Raw genomic sequence first — 22,487 nt, forward strand, 5'->3', positions numbered from 1 at the left:
GGGCCCCCAACACAGCGGCAACATTTTTTGATGCTATTTTACATACAATTATGCATTTTAATGGTATTCTGAATACAATGGAATTAATTTTGAGTCATTTGCTGCACCACTGATTCTTGAGACTGTAGTAAAATGTATTATATTTTGTATTATATTATTATTATTATTATTATTTCAACACACACAGCTGCTCACCTCCTTCCTCATGTGGGGGCACTGGGGCTGATTCAGGGGCAGGGGGACTTGGGGGCTGACAGACAGCTGCTGCTGCTGCTGGTGCACTTGACTCTGTTCAGAATGAGGCATCATTTTGACAGAGGGGAGATCAACTATTATTGAATAAGAACAGCTTGATAAATGTTTGACTGGATTGATTATTTAACTAATATAGCAGTACAATGTAAAAATCCAGAGTTTTCTTGAGCTAACATGGTGAGAAAAGTGAGCTAGCTTATTACCAGACAGGGACAAAGTTAAAATGCATAACTTTCCACCACAACTAACAAACCCACCTTTTTTTTTTTTTGAAATATTGGGTGACATATTGTCGAGCCTTCAACTCCTTCTCCTCTCTTATTTTCTTTTCCTTTCTTTTTTGGCTGCCTGATTTTTGAGGCATACTGCTGTCTCCTCCGCTTTGCCCGCTGTGGCGCTGTCTGTGACAAATCGCCGTGCTCTACCTGCAGCTGATCCAGTCGGACTGAACCATTTTACGTAAAAAGAGGGGGGAAGGGAGGGCCCTGCATGTGTTGATGCTTCCAAAACAAATAAAGGTATTGTTACCAGGACATGGAAAATAAAACATGTGTGATTATATGTTAGTTAATAACTTAGTTTCATTATTTTTTCTGTATTATAATTTCATCATCATTAGGGGCCTCTCTGGGCCCCCCTCCATCATGGGCCCCTAGAATCCGTCTCCTTTACCCCCCCTTTTCGGCGCCCCTGGATGGCTGCGTGCAATAAAGTCACAAAGTTGCAACAAACCGCCGGGCTCGTCATTCACCCTCAGCTGTAAAGACCCTCCTCCGGGTAAAGTGAAGGTTGTTAGACCCGAAGTACGGCTCTGGAGGAACGTCTCCCCTGCGGGGAGGCGTACTTTCTGTGGGTGGGGGAAAGCACGCCTCTTTTCCACCGGAGCGCTCCAATAAAACACACTCAGATCTTCAGTTTCTAGCCGATACTACATAAAAATAACGTAAAATAACGCAGTAACGCATCATGCAGTAACGGTAACTGAGTTACTGTATTAAAAGAAATAACGCGTTAGGTTACTAGTTACCACCGAAACTAACGGCGTTACAGTAACGCGTTACTTAGTAACGTGTTAGTCCCAACACTGCTTCCGGTACAGGCAAGGCTTTTTTTATCAGCGACCAAAAGTTGCGAACTTTATCGTCGATGTTCTCTACTAAATCCTTTCAGCAAAAATATGGCAATAGCGCGAAATGATCAAGTATGACACATAGAATGGATCTGCTATCCCTGTTTAAATAAAAATAAAAAAATTCAGTAGGCCTTTAAGGGCTGTGCTGCTAACAATAATAGGCAGCTAATCTTGGTGCTACTTTATCTTTAATGCGACAATCTTAAGTTAACTTTTGGCACAACAATAAATCCTGCCTCACCAAAACACTTCTCCACATGAGCCTTTTAAAGCGGAACTGTACTTTAAAAAAAAAAAAAAGCCCATCATTCACAATCCTTATGTGAGACGAGAATACATTTATTTCTTATTTTAATGCATTCTAAATAGTTGATAAATTTGTAGGCCAAAAACCGACTCCTACTATAGTCCTATTTTTTTCCAAAATCCACAAATGTGCCAGATTTGTTACTATTGACAATTTAGCCTATACTTGGTAGACCTAAGCGGTATTCCCAAAAACGTGTACATTTCGGTATGGCCAACTATTTTGTAAGTTTTAGCAATTCATGTTTTATGAGTATAGCTCTAGTTCAGAAAATAAGGCAAGGAACACTAGCCCTAAACAGAACATAACTAAGCTGTTGGGTTAACTTGAGACATGTCCTAAAGAAGGAAATGTTAACTTCAGTGTGTGAGCCTCCTTTTCAACAAACAATCCCAACCTTTCAATGTTGTTGGAATGGTCTTGTTGGTGTGTTTTCTTTAATCCATCAAAACAAGTCAGAACTTGTGCAATGTTCCATCTACCCATGAGCAGCTGAAGGTGGACTTCGCCTTTTATGCTTTACCAACTTTCTTTTGGAAAGTGTTATTGGTCTGACAAATGATTTCAACTGCTTTCTTTTTTTTCTGCCTTGTTGTGAAATGTTACCTGGTGAGGCCTCTGGTCTGGATGTTTGCGTGCCTCATCAGGCAGCATTGGACTCAGGTAGCAAACAATTTTCTTCAGCTAAACTCAGACAAAACTGAAATCATTGTCTTTGGCCCACAGAAGCAACGAGAAATGTATTAGTCACCTTGAGATGCTCTCTCCCTGAAATAATCAGGTAAGAGATCTAAGGGTTATACCTTAAAAATAAATACAAAAATAAATAAATTGCCAAAACCAGAGGAATAACGTCTAAATCAGATTTAGAAAGACTAATCCATGCCATGCCTCCAGCAGGTTAGACTACGCAATGGCCTTCTCACTGGGCTCTCTAAACGAGCGATGAAGCAGCTGAAATACATCCAGAATGCTGCTGCTCAAGTCCTGACTAGAACCAGAAAATACGACCAAATTAATCCAGTGCTTAGGTCACTGCATTGGCTTCCTGTTGCTCAGAAAATAGACATTAACAGCTCTGCCTGTACATCTCTTTTCATGCTTTTGTGCCAAAGTACCCTGACATGTTAGAACCATCTTGAGCTCTGAGAACCTCAGTAGGTGGTCTCCTGCTGGTGCCTAGTGTCAGGTCCAAACATGGTGAGGCTACGCTTTAGTTTTATGCTCCTAAAATCTGGAATATTCTTCCAGAAAATGTGAGACTGGTCTCAACATTTAAATCCAGCCTGAAAACATTATTTGTGTATTTGACTGATAATGAAAGTATTTTATCTACACTCTTTGATTTTAATTTTAATTATGATAGTTTTTATGATGATTTAATTTTGTTTTTGATTATAATTTATTTTATTTGACCCTTTATTAATTTGAACTTGCTATAATTTTCTTTAAAGCACTTTAAACTGCCTTTGGTACGAATTGTGCTCTATAAATGAACTCTCCTTGCCATTAGGGCTGGAATGCACAGGTCAAGCATCTTTAGTGCCAAACGAGTTGAGCCAAAGTCTTTTTTGGCTTGTTTAAACTGACTACATCCTTCTTGTGTAATCTGTACCTGGAGATGCTGGATGGAATGTCCTTTTGGGGGGATACAACCTCTCTGCGTCTTTTTAAATTGAATACAGTTGGCACTGTACGGTATACACATTTATTTAACTGTAGAAAAGGAAACATACAATATATGCAGCATCAAACCAGAGACATGTAAGGTGTGTTTGTCTTCTGCCGATCAGACGCGCGGTATCTGTCTCAAGCTTTCTGAGCTCATTAAAGAGATTAAAGTGGTGCGTACTGGAGACACACACTTAACATTCTAAAATTGTACTCGCAACCGTCTCTTGGCATTGCCTTCAACCAATGTCGATCCCTCTCATGGACACCATTGACAACAAGAATTGTGCAAACTGCAGAGATAATGCAGGACATGCTCTCATGCAGTTTTTGGCTCTCCGGCTTTTGTTTAATTGCCACCTATTTTGTTTTCCTGTTTTTTTCTAAGGAGTCCAAAGAGCAATCAAGTCAAGGAAGCGGTGCTAGCACAGCTAACATGGAGCAGCTTTTAGGAGGTATGTATGTACACTATTTCTGTTCCTAAACATGAACATTTAAATGTGAAACTTAGAGTTGAACCAAACAATCGGACAACACTACTACTTTTTTCTCCCAACAAAATATTACTTTAGTAGTTTATTTGTTTTATCATTCCAAAGGTTTGACGAAAACTAGATTGGGTGGAAACCAAAGCAATTTTTTCCACAATTTATATCCAAATAATGTTTCAACACAAACCCATTTTTATAGAGAATATTTAGTTGTACTGTTTGTGCAGAAAACAATGTGAAATACAAGTAAATGATAAATCACTTTTGTCAGCGAAGACTGATTAATGGCAAGGGAGGAGGACATTGAAGAGCCAAGCAGACACCTTCATATTTTGCTACGAGTTCTATAGTGTTTCTCACCTTTTATCAAAGTCCTAGTTTTTGCAACTTTCTTTGGCCCTATTTTGTAGTTATTGTGAAAAAAGCACAAAGACAGAGTTGCCTGTTTGGCCAAAAGAAAACCAAAACGGTATATGAAAACCCGGGCAAAAATGGTAATCAAACTGAATCATCCGAAATAAAGGGGCGCATGAAAACCGAAGTACAACAAAGTATACTGGAGATTAGGCTCAAAATATATTGTTTAAAGCAGGGGTCTCAAACTCAATTTAACTGCGGGCTGGTTATAGTCTGGTCTGCGTTGCACAAAGTATTCACTTCAGAATCAAATTTTAACCATGTGACTAAATTACTTAAGTTCTTATACCAACAGCTATAGTCAGCCTGAGTGAGCTAAGGTAGGCCTAAAGTCATCAAAATGTATAAAAACTAAAAATGTTGACACTGTGGTTCCCCTTGGAATGGTTAGTCACCTTTGCTTGCTTACTGGAAGTTGCTCTTTGTGTTGCCCTGCAGTTATTGTAGTTAACTTTATTTATAGTGGGATTCAATATCTCTATAGTACATTTAACTTTTAGCCAACCAGGGTTTTCAGGCCACAAATACACTCAACTATGAAGTTAAGCAGGTGTAACAAAATATGGGCCTGCGGGGGTGACGCAAGTTTGAGACCACTGGTTTAAAGATGTGTGTAAACCAATGAGGGGATTGACATCTGTAGCATTGATTACACAGTAGATGCTTATCTAACATGAAGCAAATTAAATGATAAATGGGTTATACTTGTATAGCGCTTTTCTACCTTCAAGGTACTCAAAGCTGCATTACAGAATATAGCAATTTTCAGGTTGGAAATACGAATTTGATCTGTACTTTTTGTTCTCGTCTACAACATGCAAATCATTAACCAGTGTTGAGGACATTGACAACAGGGTCCTCTATTTTTACTGCAAAACAAATGTACATATGGAATGTGCGTCCAAATAAGGTCAGCATAGAGCTTACATGTTGTAGTGAGAAAGCGAAGATTTTGAATTGGACCTCCTAAACTCTCACCGTTTTGTTTTAATTAGATGGAACTCTTGCAGAATCGACCCCTCTCCGGGATAGAATGGCGCTCTACCAAGCTGCCATCTCCAAACAGGACATCACTCCCGCCTCAGTCAGTGTGAGTACTCTCTTTCCTTAGTCCTCTTGCACACCAAGGCGAGTAGATCCAACCGTGGCAACCAGGTCTCTCGATTTGGGTCTATTGTGGGCAAAGAGTTGCTTGTGCCGGAGTCACGTTACAGGCTTTAAGGTCCTGGGCTATTACATCCAGCCAGTGGGTGGATGTAATTGCCTCCAGCCGGCTTGCTGGGGATGAAAGCTCGGATGGTACTAGTTGGATGTTCCACAGGCAGGCGGATGACGTAGCCATACCAGCATACCTGCCTCATTGCTGCGAGACGGGATGCTGGGAGCTGTTGGGTTTGGTCTCTCAAAGTATGGGTAGTGACGTGCTGGCCCCATGCGATGCCTTCAATTCTCCTGAGGGCTCTGGTATCAAACCCATCAAGCCTGGCTGCCAGGGTGGTATTCAGCGACCATGTTTTGGAGCCGCACAGGAGAACGGAGATGACAGAGGCATCTCCTGCTTTGTCTCCCGTGATATCTGCCGGTGTTGCCACAATGGTCTCCAAAGGGACTACATGACAGAGGCTGCTAGGGCTCGCTGTCTGTCAATCTCAGGTTTAAGGTCGCCATTGTTTGATATTGTCTAGCCCAGGTATTTAAAAGTGGAGACAAAGTGGGGCAGGGGTCCCGTCAAAAAAGAGGGGTGATGGATCAGGTCTTTTGCCTGAATGTCTTAGGCCAGCTTATCTTCAGGCCTAACTTTTTGGACTCCTCGTCGAACACACCGAGGGCTTCGTAGAGCTGATCAGCAGTTAACCGATGACTCAAAGAGCTCAGGAGCCGCGACACAGCCTTACCCTGCTGTTTATGGGGAACCACTCGGAGTCCCGACCATTCACTCGTAAGCAGCTTTCAGCACTCTGGTACAGCTAGCTGTCTAGAGGGTGTGATGATTTTGGTTGGGGCTCCAAGGGACTTCAGGATGTTCCAGAGGATCCCATGGTCCACTGTGTCAGAGGCAACCTTAAGGTCAATGAAGGCGATGAAGAGATGCCGATGCTTTCTGAACTCCCGGACCTTTACTATTATTAGCCATAGAGCAGAGATGTGATCGATGGTGGAACGATTGGGCATGAATCCGGCTTGTTATTGGCGGCGTCCGCTATTGGTTGCGGGTAAAGCGTGGGTGATTAGGATGCGGGTGAAGAATTTGCCAGGGATGGAAAGGAGGATGATGCGATGCCTTTGTGGTTGCTGCTGGTCAGCTGATCTCCCTTGTTTCCAGAAGGGAAGTATAATGCCCCGCATTCAGTCATTTGGCAGTAACTCGGAGACCCAACACAAGGTTAATAATTTATACAAGCCATAGAACAGGGGTCACCAACCTTTTTGAAACCAAGGGCTACTTCTTGGGTACTGATTAATGCGAAGGGCTACCAGTTAGATACACACTTAAATAAATTGCCAGAAGTAGCCAATTTGCTCAATTTACCTTTAACTCTGTTATTATTAATAATTAATGATATTTATCTTTGTGGAAACACTGATCATCTTAATGATTTCTCACAATATATATATATAGAAACAGATAAATATCAATATGCAACACTTTATTTTTATATTTTCTCTAAGTGCACATTTTTTAAATTGAACATTTTCAAATGATCACTTCTAAGACAGTCTTGTGAAATCACAATATCCCATTTTAACTAGCTAGCCACTAACATTTTTTAACAAATCATGAATTACTTTGCACCATGTTTGTACAAATAATAACTCATGTAAAATACAAAAGTAAACTCTCAAATTTTTAAATCATGTCACACTTTGAACTGGACACCAAATCTGTTATCTGTTTCTTTGTCAGTTAGTGGGAAGCCTGGCATTGCATGCTGTTAACTAGTGTGTTGTACTCTGGTGTGTAACTTGACACTGCAACTCTGAGTGAGTTGCAGATGTGCATCAGTGAGGCGTGTTCTGTGTTTGTTCTTGATGAAGTTCATGTCAGAAAAGGCTGATTCACAAAGATAAGATTTTTCCTCATTGTTTGCGGAACCTTCTTAATCTTTTGGACATATTTTCACAGCAATCTGGCCTTAAGCTTAATTATGATAAATGTAAAATGTTAAGGATCGGAAATCTAAAGGGAACGTCCTTTCGAATGGAATGCAAAGTGCCTGTTTTGTGGACAGATGGACCAGTTAACATACTTGGTGTTGTTGTCCCAGAAAATCTGGAAGATCTAGGCTCAGTAAATTATGATAATCGACTAAGAAAGCTGGACAAAATTATGCAATTATGGAAAGGGAAATCCCTAACCTTGTATGGTAAAATGTCTATTGCCAACTCGTTAATTATTCCTCAATTTATTTATTTGTTTTTGTCATTACCAGCTCCATCACAAAACTTTTTTAAGATTTATGAGCGGAGGGTCTTCGATTTTGTCTGGAACGGCAAACCAGAAAAGATTAAAAGAAAGGTTTTGTACAAAGAGTATGAATATGGGGGCCTGAAACTTCTCAACCTTGAAGCTATGTGTCTGTCTTTAAAAGCATCAATTGTTCCAAAGATGTATTTAAACATTGAGTGGTACACAAATGTCCTGTTGGACAAAAAACATGTACTGTATCAAAAGAAATTGTATCCTTTTTTACAAGTGATCCCCTCCCAGAGAGTCTGCTGGGAAACATGGCGGGGTTCATAAAGGAAACAATCCACTCATAGTGGTGTTTTCAATTTTATGTGCCAGAAAAAAGAGACGATATTTTGCAGCAGTTAATATGGATGAACTCTAACATTGTAATAGATGGAAAGCCTTTCTTTTGGAAAAATATGTTTGAAAGAGGAATCATTTTTGTCAATGATATTATCAATGAGAATGGTAAAATTATGAAATATGATGAATTTAGAGCTATGTATGGTGATGCTTGCTCAAGCTTTTCATTTTATCAACTAACTGGAGTAATTGGGAAAAGATGGAAACAAATAATTAATTATGGAACTACTAAATTATTAGTTTGTAAACCTCTAATAAGAAATTCTAGTTGGCAAAAAGGAACTAAAATAAATAGAAAAATATATAATTTTTATTTAATAAAATCTTTGAAGGCTGCCTCATACAACACAAATGGAAAATGGGAGGACTTTTTTGACTGCCCGTTGCCATGGGATGCCATATTCAAACTAATCTATAAAACCACTATCGAAGTGCAAAATCGTTATTTTCAAATTAAAATTATTTATAACTTCTTACCCACAGGGAAAATGTTAAAATTATGGAATATGACAGAGTCAGATGATTGCCGATTTTGTTGTCAGGAGCCTGAATCCACCCTGCATTTGTTTTGGTATTGTCATATTGTGTCTTTGTTTTGGGTGGAAGTTGAAAAAATGTGTTTAAGGATTGGTTTGTTTATGAAGCTTAATGTGGTTTCTGTTATTTTAGGAGAGTTCATTGACAATCATGATTTAGTCAATTTAATTATAGTACTCGGTAAAAGGTTTATTTTTAAGGCCAAAAACAGATATTCACTTAGTATTACTTTCTTTAAAACATTTATTCAGTATTTTCTAACTTTTGAAAGTTACATGGTTGAAAACGATAATGATGCCAAAAAACATTTACAAAAAGATGAGAAGTCCTCAAAGGCTTATTTTGAAAGTATAATTATGTTTATAGATTATATGATATATGTTGTTGTGTTCCCTAATTTGAGTGACCTGGACATAATATGGACTGTACATAAATGCTTATTTTGAAAATGTAATTTTGTTTATAAATTATATGCAATCTGTTGTGTTCCCTAATTTTTTTCTGTGTACATGAATGAATGTGTGTGTTGCTGAGTCCGACTTGGACATTATCTGGACTGGGCCTGGTTTAAAAAACCCTTTAAACAAATCTAATTTCATTGACAACCTGGTCTGTTGAAAATAAGGCCCTTTTTAAAAAAAAAAAAAAAAAAAATGATAAATAAATAAAAAACATTTTCTTGGATAAAAAAGAAAGTAAAACAATATAAAAATAATTACATAAAAAATAGTAATTAATGAAAATGTTAGTGGACCAGCAGCCTATACAATCATGTGTGCTTCAGGGACTGTGTCCCTTGCAGATGTGTTGTCTATGTTGTGGGAACCAGAATATTGGTAGCAGAAAGAAATAACCCCTTTTGTGTGAGTGGGTGTGGATGAGTGTGCATAGGGGAGGTTGTTTGGGTTGATGCACTGATTGAAAGTGTATCTTGTGTTTTTTCTATGTAGATTTAATTTTTTTTTAAAAATAAAAAAATATTATTATTATTTATTTTTTTTAATTTTTATTTATTATTATTATTTTTTTAGAACAGGCCCGCGGGCGACTCATCTGGTCCTTACGGGCGACCTGGTGCCCGCGGGCACCGCGTTGGTGACCCCTGCCATAGAATGATGTTGTCGCCCCCAGCTTTCAGCATCGCTGCTCTGATGGTACAAATCCCGGGAGCTTTGCCATTTTTGCGTTTTGACAGGGCTGCTTTGATTTCAGCTGGGGAGACAGGGATGATGGAGCAGTCTGAATTAGTGGCAGTGGCTGGTGAGGGTGGTTAAGGAGCTTGAAATATTTTCTTCTCCCGAGGGGGGGGCGTAACAGAAAATATTTGAGAAGCACTGCATTAGAACATTACTTAAACTGTTAAATTGTAACTAACAGTTATGTATACCATAGCTGTTTTAATGTTCATGTTTTGTGTCTCCATCAGACTGACCTGCAGGATACTTTCTGTAGCAAACAGAAGGAGAATGTTCCCCCGTTCTCCTTGGATATGGTGAGGCCTTCCTAACACCCCTTATATAGGTGACCATGTGTGTCGTACACATTTATCTCTTACACAATTATCTCTCACTACAGAGTCCAGATTCTGAGCCAAACGGCAGAAAAAGTTTTAGTGCAGAGAGCAACGGTAAGTTCTATGTACAATATTTCTATAGTTCAAAGATAATACAAGCTTTTCACACATCCATCCATCCATGTTCTACCACTCGTCCCCCCTCGCCTGTGCCAGCTGTACTCAGGCTGAAGGCAGGTTACACCCTGGACAAGTCACCACCTCATCGCAGGGCCAACAGACAACATTCACACTCACATTCACACACTAGGGCCAATTTAGTGTTGCCAGTCAACCTAACCCACAGTTGCATTTTGGAGGTCTTTGGAGGTGGGAGGAAGCCGTAGTTTACTAGAGTTATAGCTGAAATTAATGAATTAAACACAAACTAGCATAAAAAGCACCACCCAGTGTCCAGATTGTCAACTGTCTAACTATTTGCTTCCACAGGTTCTGGTCCTGGCAGTGCTGCATGTTCTCCAGCCAAAACTCCAAGGGTAAGACACAGACACACACACACACACACGAAGTAACTGAACTAACTTTACGCAGACACACACACACACAAAGTAACTGAACTAACTTTACGCACACACACACACACAAAGTAACTGAACTAACTTTACGCGCACACACACACACACACACACACACACACACACACAAAGTAACTGAACTAACTTTACGTTTTGTGCAGAATTTCCGTCTGCCGGTAAGGGAGACCTGCGTGTCCTGTCAGAAGACAGTCTACCCCCTCGAGAGGCTGGTGGCCAATCAGCAGATTTTCCACAGCGCCTGCTTCCGCTGCTGCCACTGCAACACCAAACTGAGGTGAGCGGGTCACAATCCCTAACAATAACCATGTAAAACATTAGGAACTGTTATGAGGCAGGAGCCGGAATACTTTTCTCAGCTTGAAAAATTAAAAAAACTTTTTAAAAGAGTTTTAAACGTGTGAGTGAGCACAAAACTCAAAATATGCTTCAGGAAAAAAAAATTTCAGAGGCCCCAATCATTTTCTAAACTCTGCTCACTGTGCCGCAATAACAATACTGCACACTGATGTAGTTTTATCTACTAGCCAACAGATCAAATGCCTGATTTCAAAAGTTGTTTTTAGGCTTTTTTCTTTAAATAACATTACATGACCTTGTGTTTTTATGACTGTGTGATCAGCACTTTAAGTGTTGATTTGTAACCTTGAGCCCAGAAAGCACAGGATTTCAACAAATCTAACAAAAGATGCTTTATCTGCCCGTTAAACATTTTTGAACACTGACAGCAATTTATCAGTCCCTGCTGGAGTTTGAGATGCACGAATTTGCAGACGTTCTTCCCCAAAATTGCAATATAACACTCAGGGTATTTTGTTTGTTTGTTGCAATAACATTGCTGGAGAAAGTGAAAATTATTTGTGATTTATTTTGTCTGTAATTATAATTCGGACGTTTGCTGAAGAAAAAGTTAATGAACAAATTTAAACAAAGACCAAAGAAAGCATCTGACCAACATACTGTGACGGGCAAGCTACTTGGAAAATGTAGTAAGGTAAGCTACAAGTTACTGTCGATTAAATGTAGCCAAACTATCCCGAGTAAATTATAGCAAGCTACATGGCAGAATTAGCTTGATATATATAATGTTCTTTATAGTGGGACTCTATATCTCTAGATTGTGTATATATATATATATATATATATATATATATATATATATATATATATATATATATATATATATATATATATATATATATATATATATATATATATATATATATATATATATATATATATATATATATATATATATATATATATATATATATATATATATATATAAAATCTCCTATTATAACTGCTACTAACTTTTGCGCCCTCTCCTGGTTAGTTTGGTGAACTACGCCTCCCTGCACAACAACGTGTACTGCAAGCCACACTTCTGCCAGCTCTTCAAGGCCAAGGGCAACTATGACGAGGGCTTTGGCCACCGGCCCCACAAGGAGCTGTGGGAGAGCAAAGGTGAGGCGGGGGACATCACGTCACCGCAGCCCAATTCTTACATCAAGACCCCCTCTCCTGCCTCTGAGCTGGAGAGCCCCAGTGTGGAGGACTCTCCTCTGGCCAAGGTAAATGTCCTCACAGCCACCATGGAGGCTTTGGGACAAGGATCCCCAGAGAAGACAGACAGACCCACGGAAACGCGCAGGCTGAAAATCTCCTGGCCGCCGCAGCCAGAAGGCGACACCAGCCATAATGGAGTTACAGTGCACGCCGACGGAGGCTCTGCCACCAAGCCTATCCGTGCAAAATGGCCCCCAGAGGACGACTCTACCTCCTTGTCAGCCGAACAAAGCAAAGGATCTTCCTGCCTGCGGAGGAGCTCGTCCTTAAAGGAGCGCTGCATTCCCTTTACACTGATGGGCCAAGCTGAATGCGCACCTGCTGCTGACCCAAAGAAAGTGGACCGAGTGCAGGCGGAGGCCCAGAACATGGAGCTGCAACATGGAGAACCTTCACCGGACAACCACACGCCTACGGAGGATAGCTGTGTGGACGTGAACAGCACTGGAGAGGAGGGGGAAGACATGACTGACAGGGATGCAGAAGACATGGAAGAAGAAGAGCTGTTGGAGAAGGAAGGTCAGGAGATGGGAGAAGAGGAGGGCAAAGACAGGCCAGAGGATTGTGTCCACTATGAGGACGATGAGGTAGACCTAGCTCATCAGGAGCAGGTGGAGGAGCAAATGGATGAGGAAGATGGCGTTTTGGAGGAGGAGATGCCCGCTACCAAACACGAGACGTCTTCTACTGAAGATGATGAGGAGGAGGTGGAGGCCAGCAGGTCGCCACAGGATGTGGGCTTCTGGGAGGAGGAAGTGGAGGACAAGGTGGAGCAAGAGGCGCTGAGCGTGGAGGAAATGATCAAGCGAAACCGCTTCTATGATGACGGGGAGGAGGAAGAGGAGGATTTCTAAAGATGGCCGCCTTGTCGCATGTGTTGATGGTGAACGCTACTGAGCTCTTTAACTGTGCCTCCTTTCTACATTCAAAGCCATTCCAACGGTATTTTTACTGTCCTTTGTTCCTCTCACCTTTTTATCTTACCATATTTAAAGCACACCTATTATGAATATTGTTCAATACAAAGCCCAATGTGGCCCGAAAGAGCTTTTAAGATACTATGAGAACTATTATTTTTCAATTGGTTTAGTTTTTAAACACAAGCATTTCTCAAGAAATGACCATTGACACTCAGTGTGTGCATTTCCAAAACCATTTGGTAAACATTTATGACTGAACAATCTGGTTTGAATGTACTGTTTTTAAACCAAGGGTACAAAAGTTACCTTGTTTTGCTACTGTTTGAATAAATTGTGTAAAAAACGCTTTTGTCTGAGTCACAAATCTATGAATCCATGACTGAAAATGACCATCATACTTCGACATATTGTGTAAATCAGATATCTAATTCCCGTTCATGATTTGATAAACAAGGCAGTATACTGATTCAAGAATTTAATAAAAATAAGTGATTGGTGGGTAAAAATGTCTTCTGGCTGCTGCACATGCAACACTTTTTTTTTTTTAAATGTGCTTGGTACTGAAACTGAATTAATTATTTGTAACAAAATCAAAGCCACTGTGCATTTTACCACCAGCTCATTCAAGAACAACATGATTATTCTGATTTATTTCTCAGTATGGAAGTAAAACTTGTTTCTTTGGACTTCCAGAGTTCAACACAGCTAATCCAAGATGGACCTTTGTTTTCCTTTAAGCAAAGTCACTTGAGTCACGTTCAACTCCAACCACTTTCACAAAAAACCTGATTACAAAACAAGGAATCAATTACAAGTGGCTTGTGAAGGCACCACAATTTGAAGTCAAATTAATTTTTACAATTCTAACAGTAAGTTTGTGTTTTCACCAATTTTGCTGCTTAAACACTTTTAAATCATTTTTTTTTTTTTTTTACATGGTTCAACTAGATACTAAAAACTTCCATGTTTTAAATAAATGTATTGGAAGAACTAAATTAGTGCCAAAGGTGTTTTTAAAGTTGACACTTCATAATACGTAGAAGCAATGTCAAACACAAGCAGCAGAAATCGGACACAACTCCTATTTCAATGTTGATGGGGACTATTTTGTGACATTTTAACTGACCAAAAATGACATATGCAGCTGAGGTCCAAAATAGATGTGATCCCTTACTAATAAATACTTGTATATAACATGCAGTATTGCAGTTTAAATAACATTTGCTTTTTGATCGCTAGTGGCTCATAAGTATTGACAGCGCTTCACTTTTTAGTAAAACATTTTTTTGTTATAGCCCTATTCTAAAATAGAATAAATTAATTTTTGTCAAATATTCTACACACAATACCACATAACGAAAAGGTGAAAAGTTTTTTTCATTAAAATTTTTGTACATTAAAACTAAAAAAATCTAAAAAAAAAAAGTATTCATAGCATTTGCTCGATACTTTGTTGATGCACCTTTGGCATCCTTTTGAATACGACGCCACAAGCTTGGCACACCTACTTTTGGGCAGTTTAGCCCATTCCACTTTGCAGCACCTCTCAAGTTCCATTAGATTAAAAGCCTACTGAAATGAATTTTTTTTGTTTAAACGGGGATAACAGATCCATTCTATGTGTCATACTTGATCATTTTGCGATATTGCCATATTTTTGCTGAAAGGATTTAGTAGAGAACATCGACGATAAAGTTCGCAACTTTTGGTCGCTGATAAAAAAAAGCCTTGCCTGTACCGGAAGTAGCGTGACGTCGCAGGTTGAAGGGCTCCTCACATTTCCCCATTGTTTACACCAGCAGCGAGAGCGATTTGGACTGAGAAAGCCACGATTACCCCATTAATTTGAGTGAGGATGAAAGATTTGTGGATGAGGAACGTGAGAGTGAAGGACTAGAGTGCAGTGCAGGACGTATCTTTTTTCGCTCTGACCGTAACTTAGGTAAAAGGGCTCATTGGATTCCACACTTTCTCCTTTTCTATTGTGGATCACAGATTTGTATTTTAAACCACCTCGGATACTATATCCTCTTCAAAATGAGAGTAGAGAACGCGAAATGGACATTCACAGTGACTTTTATCCCCACGACAATACATAGGCGAAGCACTTTAGCTACGGAGCTAACGTGATAGCATCGGGCTTAACTGCAGATAGAAACAAAAGAAATAAACCCCTGACTGGAAGGGTAGACAGAAAATCAACAATACTATTAAACCATGGACCTGTAACTACACGGTTAATGCTTTCCAGCCTGGCGAAGCTTAACAATGCTGTTGCTAACGACGCCATTGAAGCTAACTTAGCTACGGGATCTCACAGAGCTATGCTAAAAACATTAGCTATCCACCTATGCCAGCCAGCCCTCATCTGCTCATCAACACCCGTGCTCACCTGCATTCCAGCGATCGACGGAGCGACGAAGGACTTCACCCGATCATCGATGCGGTCGACGGCTAGCGTCGGATAGCGCGTCTGCTATCCAAGTCAAAGTCCTCCTGGTTGTGTTGCTGCAGCCAGCCGCTAATACACCGATCCCACCTACAACTTTCTTCTTTGCAGTCTTCATTGTTCATTAAACAAATTGCAAAAGATTCACCAACACAGATGTCCAGAATACTGTGGAATTTTGCGATGAAAACAGAGCTTTTTGTATTGGATACAATGTGTCCGAATACTTCCGTTTCCACGATTGACGTCACGCGCATACGTCATCATACATAGACGTTTTCAACGGGAAGTTTCGCGGGAAATTAAAAATTTCACTTCATAAGTTAACCCGGCCGTATAGGCATGTGTTGCAATGTTAAGATTTCATCATTGATATATAAACTATCAGACTGCGTGGTCTGTAGTAGTGGGTTTCAGTAGGCCTTTAAACATGAAGCATTGTTTTTTATCCAGGATGTTTCTGTACATCGCTGCATTCATCTTAGTCTAATCAGGGAGGTGACCAAGTGGTCACTCTGTCAGCGCTACAGCATTCCTCTGTTGAGAGAGGAGAACCTTCCAGAAGGACAACCATCTCTGCAACAATAGATAAATTGAACTCGGTGGTGTGAATGCCAGGCATCATGTTTGTAGGAAACAGGCACTCCTAATGATGATGAATATCTTGAACCCTTTTTTTATTTTTGAGATGAAAGATTATGTATTTAATATTTGTTTACTTACTATAGTGTATTATTTATTTATTTACTGTTCTGTTACAGAGAACAAGGAAATGGGATAAAACTGATATGATATGAAAATGGGTAGGATTAAATAAGCTCTGCTTCTTCCTACTCCTTTTCGGACATGCTGGAATGAAACAACTGGAAATATGTGATGCATTACATTGTATCGTATGCACGTTCGAAATAAACTGAAACTGAACTGAACTGAACAGTGAAGCATGGTGGTGGCAGCAACAGGCTGTGGGGATGTTTTTAGCGGCAGGAACTTGGAGACTAGTTAGGATAGTGAGAAAGATGAATGCAGCAATGTACAGAGACATCCTGGATGAAAACCAATGCTTCATGTTCAATCTAATGGAGCTAGAGAGGTCCTGCAAAGAGGAATGAGCGAAACTGCGTCGTATTCAAAAAGACTTGAGGCCGTAATTGCTGCCAAAGGAAAGAAAAATAAATGTATTCCATTTTGGAATTAGACTGTGACATAACACAATGGCGAAAAAGTGAAGCGCTGTGAATACTTTCCAGGCACACTCTAGTCTAGTTCATGTGTTTTAAGATTTGTGGCACCAAACATCTTGAGTAAATCTTTACAGTATTCAGCTTACAGACAAACACACAAACCATCTGAGAATGAGATGTAACATAACATATGAGTAACAATATCAGAGTGTTGCACTTGAAATGATCCAACCCCTTTGTAAATTAATAAAAAAAATAAAGAATATGGCCAAAAAAAATAATTTATATAAAAAAATTGATATATACAATTTACAGTAAGGGGTTAAACATTTGAAGTGCATTAAACCAGAATGTGTTCCTTTTGGCTCTGTGGTTGTTTTTGTCACTGCGTGATGTTAAGTGCTCTCTTTCAACACAACTTCAAGCAAACAAAAACAAAAACAACATTCCCTGATTGCTTTACGCTGAACATCGATTAAAGTATTTACATGTGAAGAAAACATACCTGACAAAGTGGTTCCGAGCATCTTGATGTGGTTGCAGCAAAGCCATGCGCAGAAAACATTTGGGGGTAATAATGACTATATGGCATGTCTGTGCTCTGCCACTAGAGGGCGCCCTCTGCCAGAGAGAGAGGGCGAGAGAAGTGTGGTGAGAGAGGCCCGGGGGAAAGACATGGCACTCGCCAGTTTTCCTTGGAGTCTCCTCAAATGTAATAAAAGTGGAGCGAGGTTGCCAGACCTCAGCGATGACAGCCGCACACAGCTGACAGAGAACACATTGCACAGGATTTACAACCCAGGGGATTCCAAGCGTCACAGTCATCTTGTCTCTGATGAAGTGCTGGCATGATGAGGACATTTACAAGAGAGCACAGGTTCTTAAATAAGTGGGCCGAGTGGGGACCTGCGTGACTACTGGGGCCCAGCTCTGCGGCACAGCCAGCTGTTGGGCAGAGAGCTCGTCGGCGAGGGCGTCCAGCTCATCCGCTGAGAGGATGCAAGTCCACCTTGACCTTCTCTCCGTTACTCAGCATCCCCACGGTGGGGTAGAGGCCGCCGGGGGGGAGCGCCATCTCTCTCCGACCTACTAGCTTCCTGTTTCTCGTGAAAAACACCTGGAGGACACAAGGAGAGGAGAAAGTTCACTTCTCCTCAATCTGTACAGCTTGCTTTGTCTTTGTTTGGGCCGTCACTTTTAACTTGTGTTTTCAAATGATTCATTTGGGACACTTTTACATTTGGATTAATCATGATTAATTACAGTTCTTTACTCGTTTGCATATTCTAAACCAGGGGTGTCAAATGTACGGCCCGTGGGCCGGAACAGGTTTTATCTGGCCCGCAGGATGAGTTTACTAAGTATAAAAATGAGCCAAAATTTTGGAATGAAAGAAAACGTCCACTAGATGTCACAATAGCAATTCTTTGTATGTTTGTAGATTATGCTACATACACTATATTGCCAAAAGTATTTGGTCACCCATTAAAATGATCAGAATCAGGTGTCCTAATCACTTGGCCCAGCCACAGGTGTATAAAATCAAGCACTTAGGCATGGAGACTGCTTCTACAAATATTTGTGAAAGAATGGGAGCTCAGTGATTTCCAGCGTGAAACTGTCATAGGATGCCACCTGTGCAACAAATCAAGTCGTGAAATTTCCTCGCTCCTAAATATTCCAAAGTCAACTGTTGGCTTTAATATAACAAAATGGAAGAGTTTGAAAACAACAGCAACTCAGCCACCAAGTGGTAGGCCACGTAAACTAACAGAGAGGGGTCAGCAGATGCTGAAGCGCATAGTGAAAAGAGACTTTCTGCACAGTCAGTTGCTACAGAGCTCCAAACTTCATGTGACCTTCCAATTAGCCCACGTGCAGTACACAGAGAGCTTCATGGAATGGGTTTCCATGTGCGAACAGCTGCATCACCTCCCAGGGGGTGATCAAGGGTGATGGGTCAAATGCAGAGAATAATTTCGCCACACCTTGTGTGTGTGTGACAATCATTGGTACTTTAACTTTATCTAAGCCATACATCACCAAGTCCAATGCAAAGTGTGGGATGCAGTGGTGTAAAGCAGTGGTCCCCAACCACCGAGCCGCGGCCCGGTATCGGTCCGTGGATCGATTGGTACCGGGCCGCACAAGAAATTAAAAAAAAACAAAAATTTTTTAATTAAAAAAAAAAAATTAAATCAACATAAAAAAACACAAGATACACTTACAATTAGTGCACCAACCCAAAAAACCTCCCTCCCCCATTTACACTCATTCCCACAAAAGGGTTGTTTGTTTCTGTTATTAATATTTCTGATTCCTACATTATATATCAATATAGATCAATACAGGCAGCAGAGATACAGTCCGTAAGCACACATGATTGCATTTTTTTATGACAAAAATTTTTTAAAATAAATAATTCCACCCCCCCACAAAAATACATTTATACCATTCTGGAACAGGGCTGTAATATAACAAAATGTGGAAAAATTGAAGCACTGTGAATACTTTCTGGATGCACTGTATTTTACGAGCAACATGTAAATGGTATATGTAGTAAATTAGGAAGCAGATTTCCACACAAACATTGGGGTTATTGTCTTTGTGCTAGCTTGTGGTACTTTATCATTAAATAGAGGCATATTGTCTGAATTGAAGCGCTATAAAATACTGAGAGTTTGAGCAATCATAATTTCACACTTTTGTGAGCCACTTTAAATACGCTGGCGAGCTACTGGTTGGAGACCCTTGCTTCAGTGACGTGACGTCACTGAATGATGGTGGAGGTGATTTTTTTGTGAGTGTCACCATGACAACAGCAGTGACAAGTAGTCTGTCTTAAAATATGTGTTGTGCCAAAAAGAGATTGTCTGCCAAAAAAAGGATTGCGTTATGTCCGTGGTTATTATAATGATAAGCAGGGCCGCCCCTCCCTATACACAGATCTCATGCTGTGTATAGGACCCCGTTTTGCGTGAATTAACACATGTATAATGTCAACTAATGAATGACAGGATGCTTCATTTGTCATTTTACTGCAAACATATTCCTATCCCCTTCCTGCGACATTCAAATTTTTTTAGTTTCACCTTAAGTGTTAAATCCATCATATGGTAGCGCTATAAGAACTGTTGACTTGTTGAAAAATATATTTGATGTCTTATATAACCCTAAATTACTTTATGATGCCTGTCAAAAAGTGATTTAAAGTGATATTACTTATTACTGACACATCTTCTCTGGTTTAAAATGACTGAATCTCATTTTGTAGAGTTACATATGTCATATTAAAGCCAGTTTAGTATGCTTTACTTATAGAAGTACCCATTAAAAAGATGAAATATTCCAATAATGTAGGTGCCTGCCAAAATATTATTAGTGATAATTTAATTTATTATTATTATAACCCATCTTAAGGACTTTACCTCAGTTATAAGCAGGCCCAGACAGAATCAGCAGGGACAGAGGTCCTGCTGATTTTCCACAGATATGTGCTGCTATAGGCAAATTTATATTGATTTATGAACAAGAAAAAACACTCAGTTGAATTCCCCAGATTTTCCCCCTGGATTACCGCAGAAAACTATGAAAAAATATGCAGATTCCTTATGGGTCTGGATATGAGGGATATATATAACATAGCTAATACACTTGAGATTTGGAATACATATCTTTTAACCAAGCAATCAAACTTTGACCATCATTTCTTCACGAAAAATAGATTTTCAAAATGGTGTTTTTTAAAGAATGTCAAATAACAATCTCAATATTTGTTAAAGCGGATGAAGAAGAAGAGGGTATAGAGTTGAAGGAGATGAAGAGAAAGCAAAGAAGACAGACATTTTTAGCATATCTTGCAAGAAATTTTTTTAATCTAAATTCAATTTAAAGTTAAAACCTAACCCAACCTTAGCAAACCAGACAAGATGTGTCAGTAAAAAGATATTACATTAAATCAATTTTCAGCATGTAGTTATAGGGTTATTTTATATTTTTTTAAAAGCTACTTCAAAAAGTAAACAGTACTACATAAACTTCCAATATACAGGTGAAACTCAAAAAGTTTGAGTATCGCGCAAAATTCCATTCATATCAGCAATTCAATTTCAAATGTGAAACTAATATGTGACATAAACTCATTTACATGTAAAGTGATATATGTCAAGCCTTTGTAATCATTTTGAGGATTACGCCTTACAATATTTGAAAACACAAATTTTTCTGAACTTTACATTTTATGTTTTTCATTAACTCTAAGCCATTATTATCACAACTATATCAAAAGAAGGCTTGAAATATCTTGAGTTACATGTTATGAGCTTACATCATACATTAGTTTCACCTTGTAAATCTAATTGCTGGAATAAACAACCCTTTGCACAGTATTCTAAATGTTTGGGTTTTACCTGTATGTAACTTACCAAACTGAGATTCAGTCATTTTAAACCAGAAAGTAAGTGTCAAATATATATGACTTAAAATCACTTTTTTGTTAGTCACCATACTGTAATTTAGGGGTTGTATTAGACATAAAATATATGTTATGTTTTGTAGTTTTTTAGCTTTCTTGATTTTATAGTGCACTTTGGACATCAATGACCGGCACCAGCCATCTGTTTTGAGTGACTTTCATCACAACACAACATCCCAGATGATATAGCGAGACCAACAGGCACACCGTTATCAGCGCAATAAGGAGACTTTTTGCAGACAGACGAGAGAAAGAAAGCAGAAGCCAGCCAGGATGAAGGTGTAACCAAACACTAAAGTTAAACTTCTATAGAGTCTGTATCCTTACAATGCTAAATCCTGGACTTATCCATGTGTATATTGATAGTAAAGTGCTTTTCTATTCTATATCATGTTAATACTTTCACTGCTGCAACTTTGAACACTTTTAAACAATGCTCAAAGCTCAAGCCGGCTGCGGTTAGCCACGGTACGAGCGACATTGCAAACGTAATAACGGATTATATAACTAACTGTTCCATTGCAAAACACAGTAAGAAGTTTTTAAGAAAACCATTCTTTATATTGCCGCAGGATGCTGAAACTATTGTCTTACATGAGAAGGCTAAACTATCTACACAACTCGAGCTAAAATTGCTAATGTATCATTCACACATTTTTAACCTACTGTTATTACTTACTGTTTCATTGTCTTCTCCATTACCATATATAGTGGTCACCTTGGACGCCATTTAAAGTAGTATTTTGGAATATCCATCTTTTTGTGAACATTTGAGGGAAGCAGGACTCTTCTTAGCACACACTCAAAGCAACTTCTTCACAGTTGAAGGCACATTGACACAAAAAATAAAAGTTAAAAGTAAGGCACATTTTTACTTCAGATGAGGCTGAGAGTTTGTATAGTGACTTGTGCTGGTTAAAACAACCAATAACGGCATTTTCGGTCTTTGTGTCGTACCTTGGTTGTACCTCATAAATAAAATGACGGATTCACACAAAGACCTTTGGGTAAGCCTTTACCCTATATAGAGATATCCGCAGATGTCACAGGTCAGAAAAATGTTACAGAACTGACACATTTCAAACGGACCGTTTGGAAGAAGTCGGGAGGAAGGCAAGATTGTTTTGTAAATATCTCTGCAATTCCTCCATGGTTTGATTT

General features: G+C 39.3%; 3 protein-coding genes across 10 annotated transcripts in view; 1 reads left to right on the forward strand and 2 right to left on the reverse strand.

Moving 5' to 3' along the window:
• lima1a (LIM domain and actin binding 1a) overlaps window positions 1-13,566 on the forward strand; it is a 35,510-nt gene extending 21,944 nt beyond the window's left edge. For 4 of the 5 annotated variants that reach the window (XM_062053502.1, XM_062053504.1, XM_062053506.1 and 1 more), the window contains 7 exons: window positions 3,754-3,820; window positions 5,269-5,363; window positions 10,051-10,116; window positions 10,200-10,251; window positions 10,627-10,673; window positions 10,874-11,007; window positions 12,067-13,566. In XM_062053502.1, the coding sequence (XP_061909486.1) occupies window positions 3,754-3,820; window positions 5,269-5,363; window positions 10,051-10,116; window positions 10,200-10,251; window positions 10,627-10,673; window positions 10,874-11,007; window positions 12,067-13,153 (1,548 nt within the window). In that variant the 3' untranslated portion in view covers window positions 13,154-13,566. The remainder of the gene's footprint in view (window positions 1-3,753; window positions 3,821-5,268; window positions 5,364-10,050; window positions 10,117-10,199; window positions 10,252-10,626; window positions 10,674-10,873; window positions 11,008-12,066) is intronic. The other variant, XM_062053505.1, reaches the window with a different exon arrangement.
• The window catches only part of mical1 (microtubule associated monooxygenase, calponin and LIM domain containing 1), a 75,113-nt gene extending 57,719 nt beyond the window's left edge, over window positions 1-17,394 (reverse strand). Inside the window, exon 1 of the mRNA XM_062053501.1 lies at window positions 17,358-17,394. Within this exon, the coding sequence (XP_061909485.1) occupies window positions 17,358-17,379 (22 nt within the window). The 5' untranslated portion in view covers window positions 17,380-17,394. The remainder of the gene's footprint in view (window positions 1-17,357) is intronic.
• An 8-nt stretch (window positions 17,395-17,402) lies between these two features.
• spryd3 (SPRY domain containing 3) overlaps window positions 17,403-22,487 on the reverse strand; it is a 174,766-nt gene continuing 169,681 nt past the window's right edge. For 2 of the 4 annotated variants that reach the window (XM_062053509.1, XM_062053510.1), the window contains one exon: window positions 17,411-17,969. In XM_062053509.1, coding sequence (XP_061909493.1) covers window positions 17,835-17,969 — 135 coding nt within the window. In that variant the 3' untranslated portion in view covers window positions 17,411-17,834. Of the gene's footprint in view, window positions 17,970-22,487 lie in introns of all 4 variants that reach the window. The other 2 variants (XM_062053511.1, XM_062053512.1) reach the window with 2 other exon arrangements.

This window comes from Entelurus aequoreus, linkage group LG07 (genome assembly GCF_033978785.1).
Source record: "Entelurus aequoreus isolate RoL-2023_Sb linkage group LG07, RoL_Eaeq_v1.1, whole genome shotgun sequence".
Lineage (NCBI taxonomy): Eukaryota > Metazoa > Chordata > Actinopteri > Syngnathiformes > Syngnathidae > Entelurus > Entelurus aequoreus.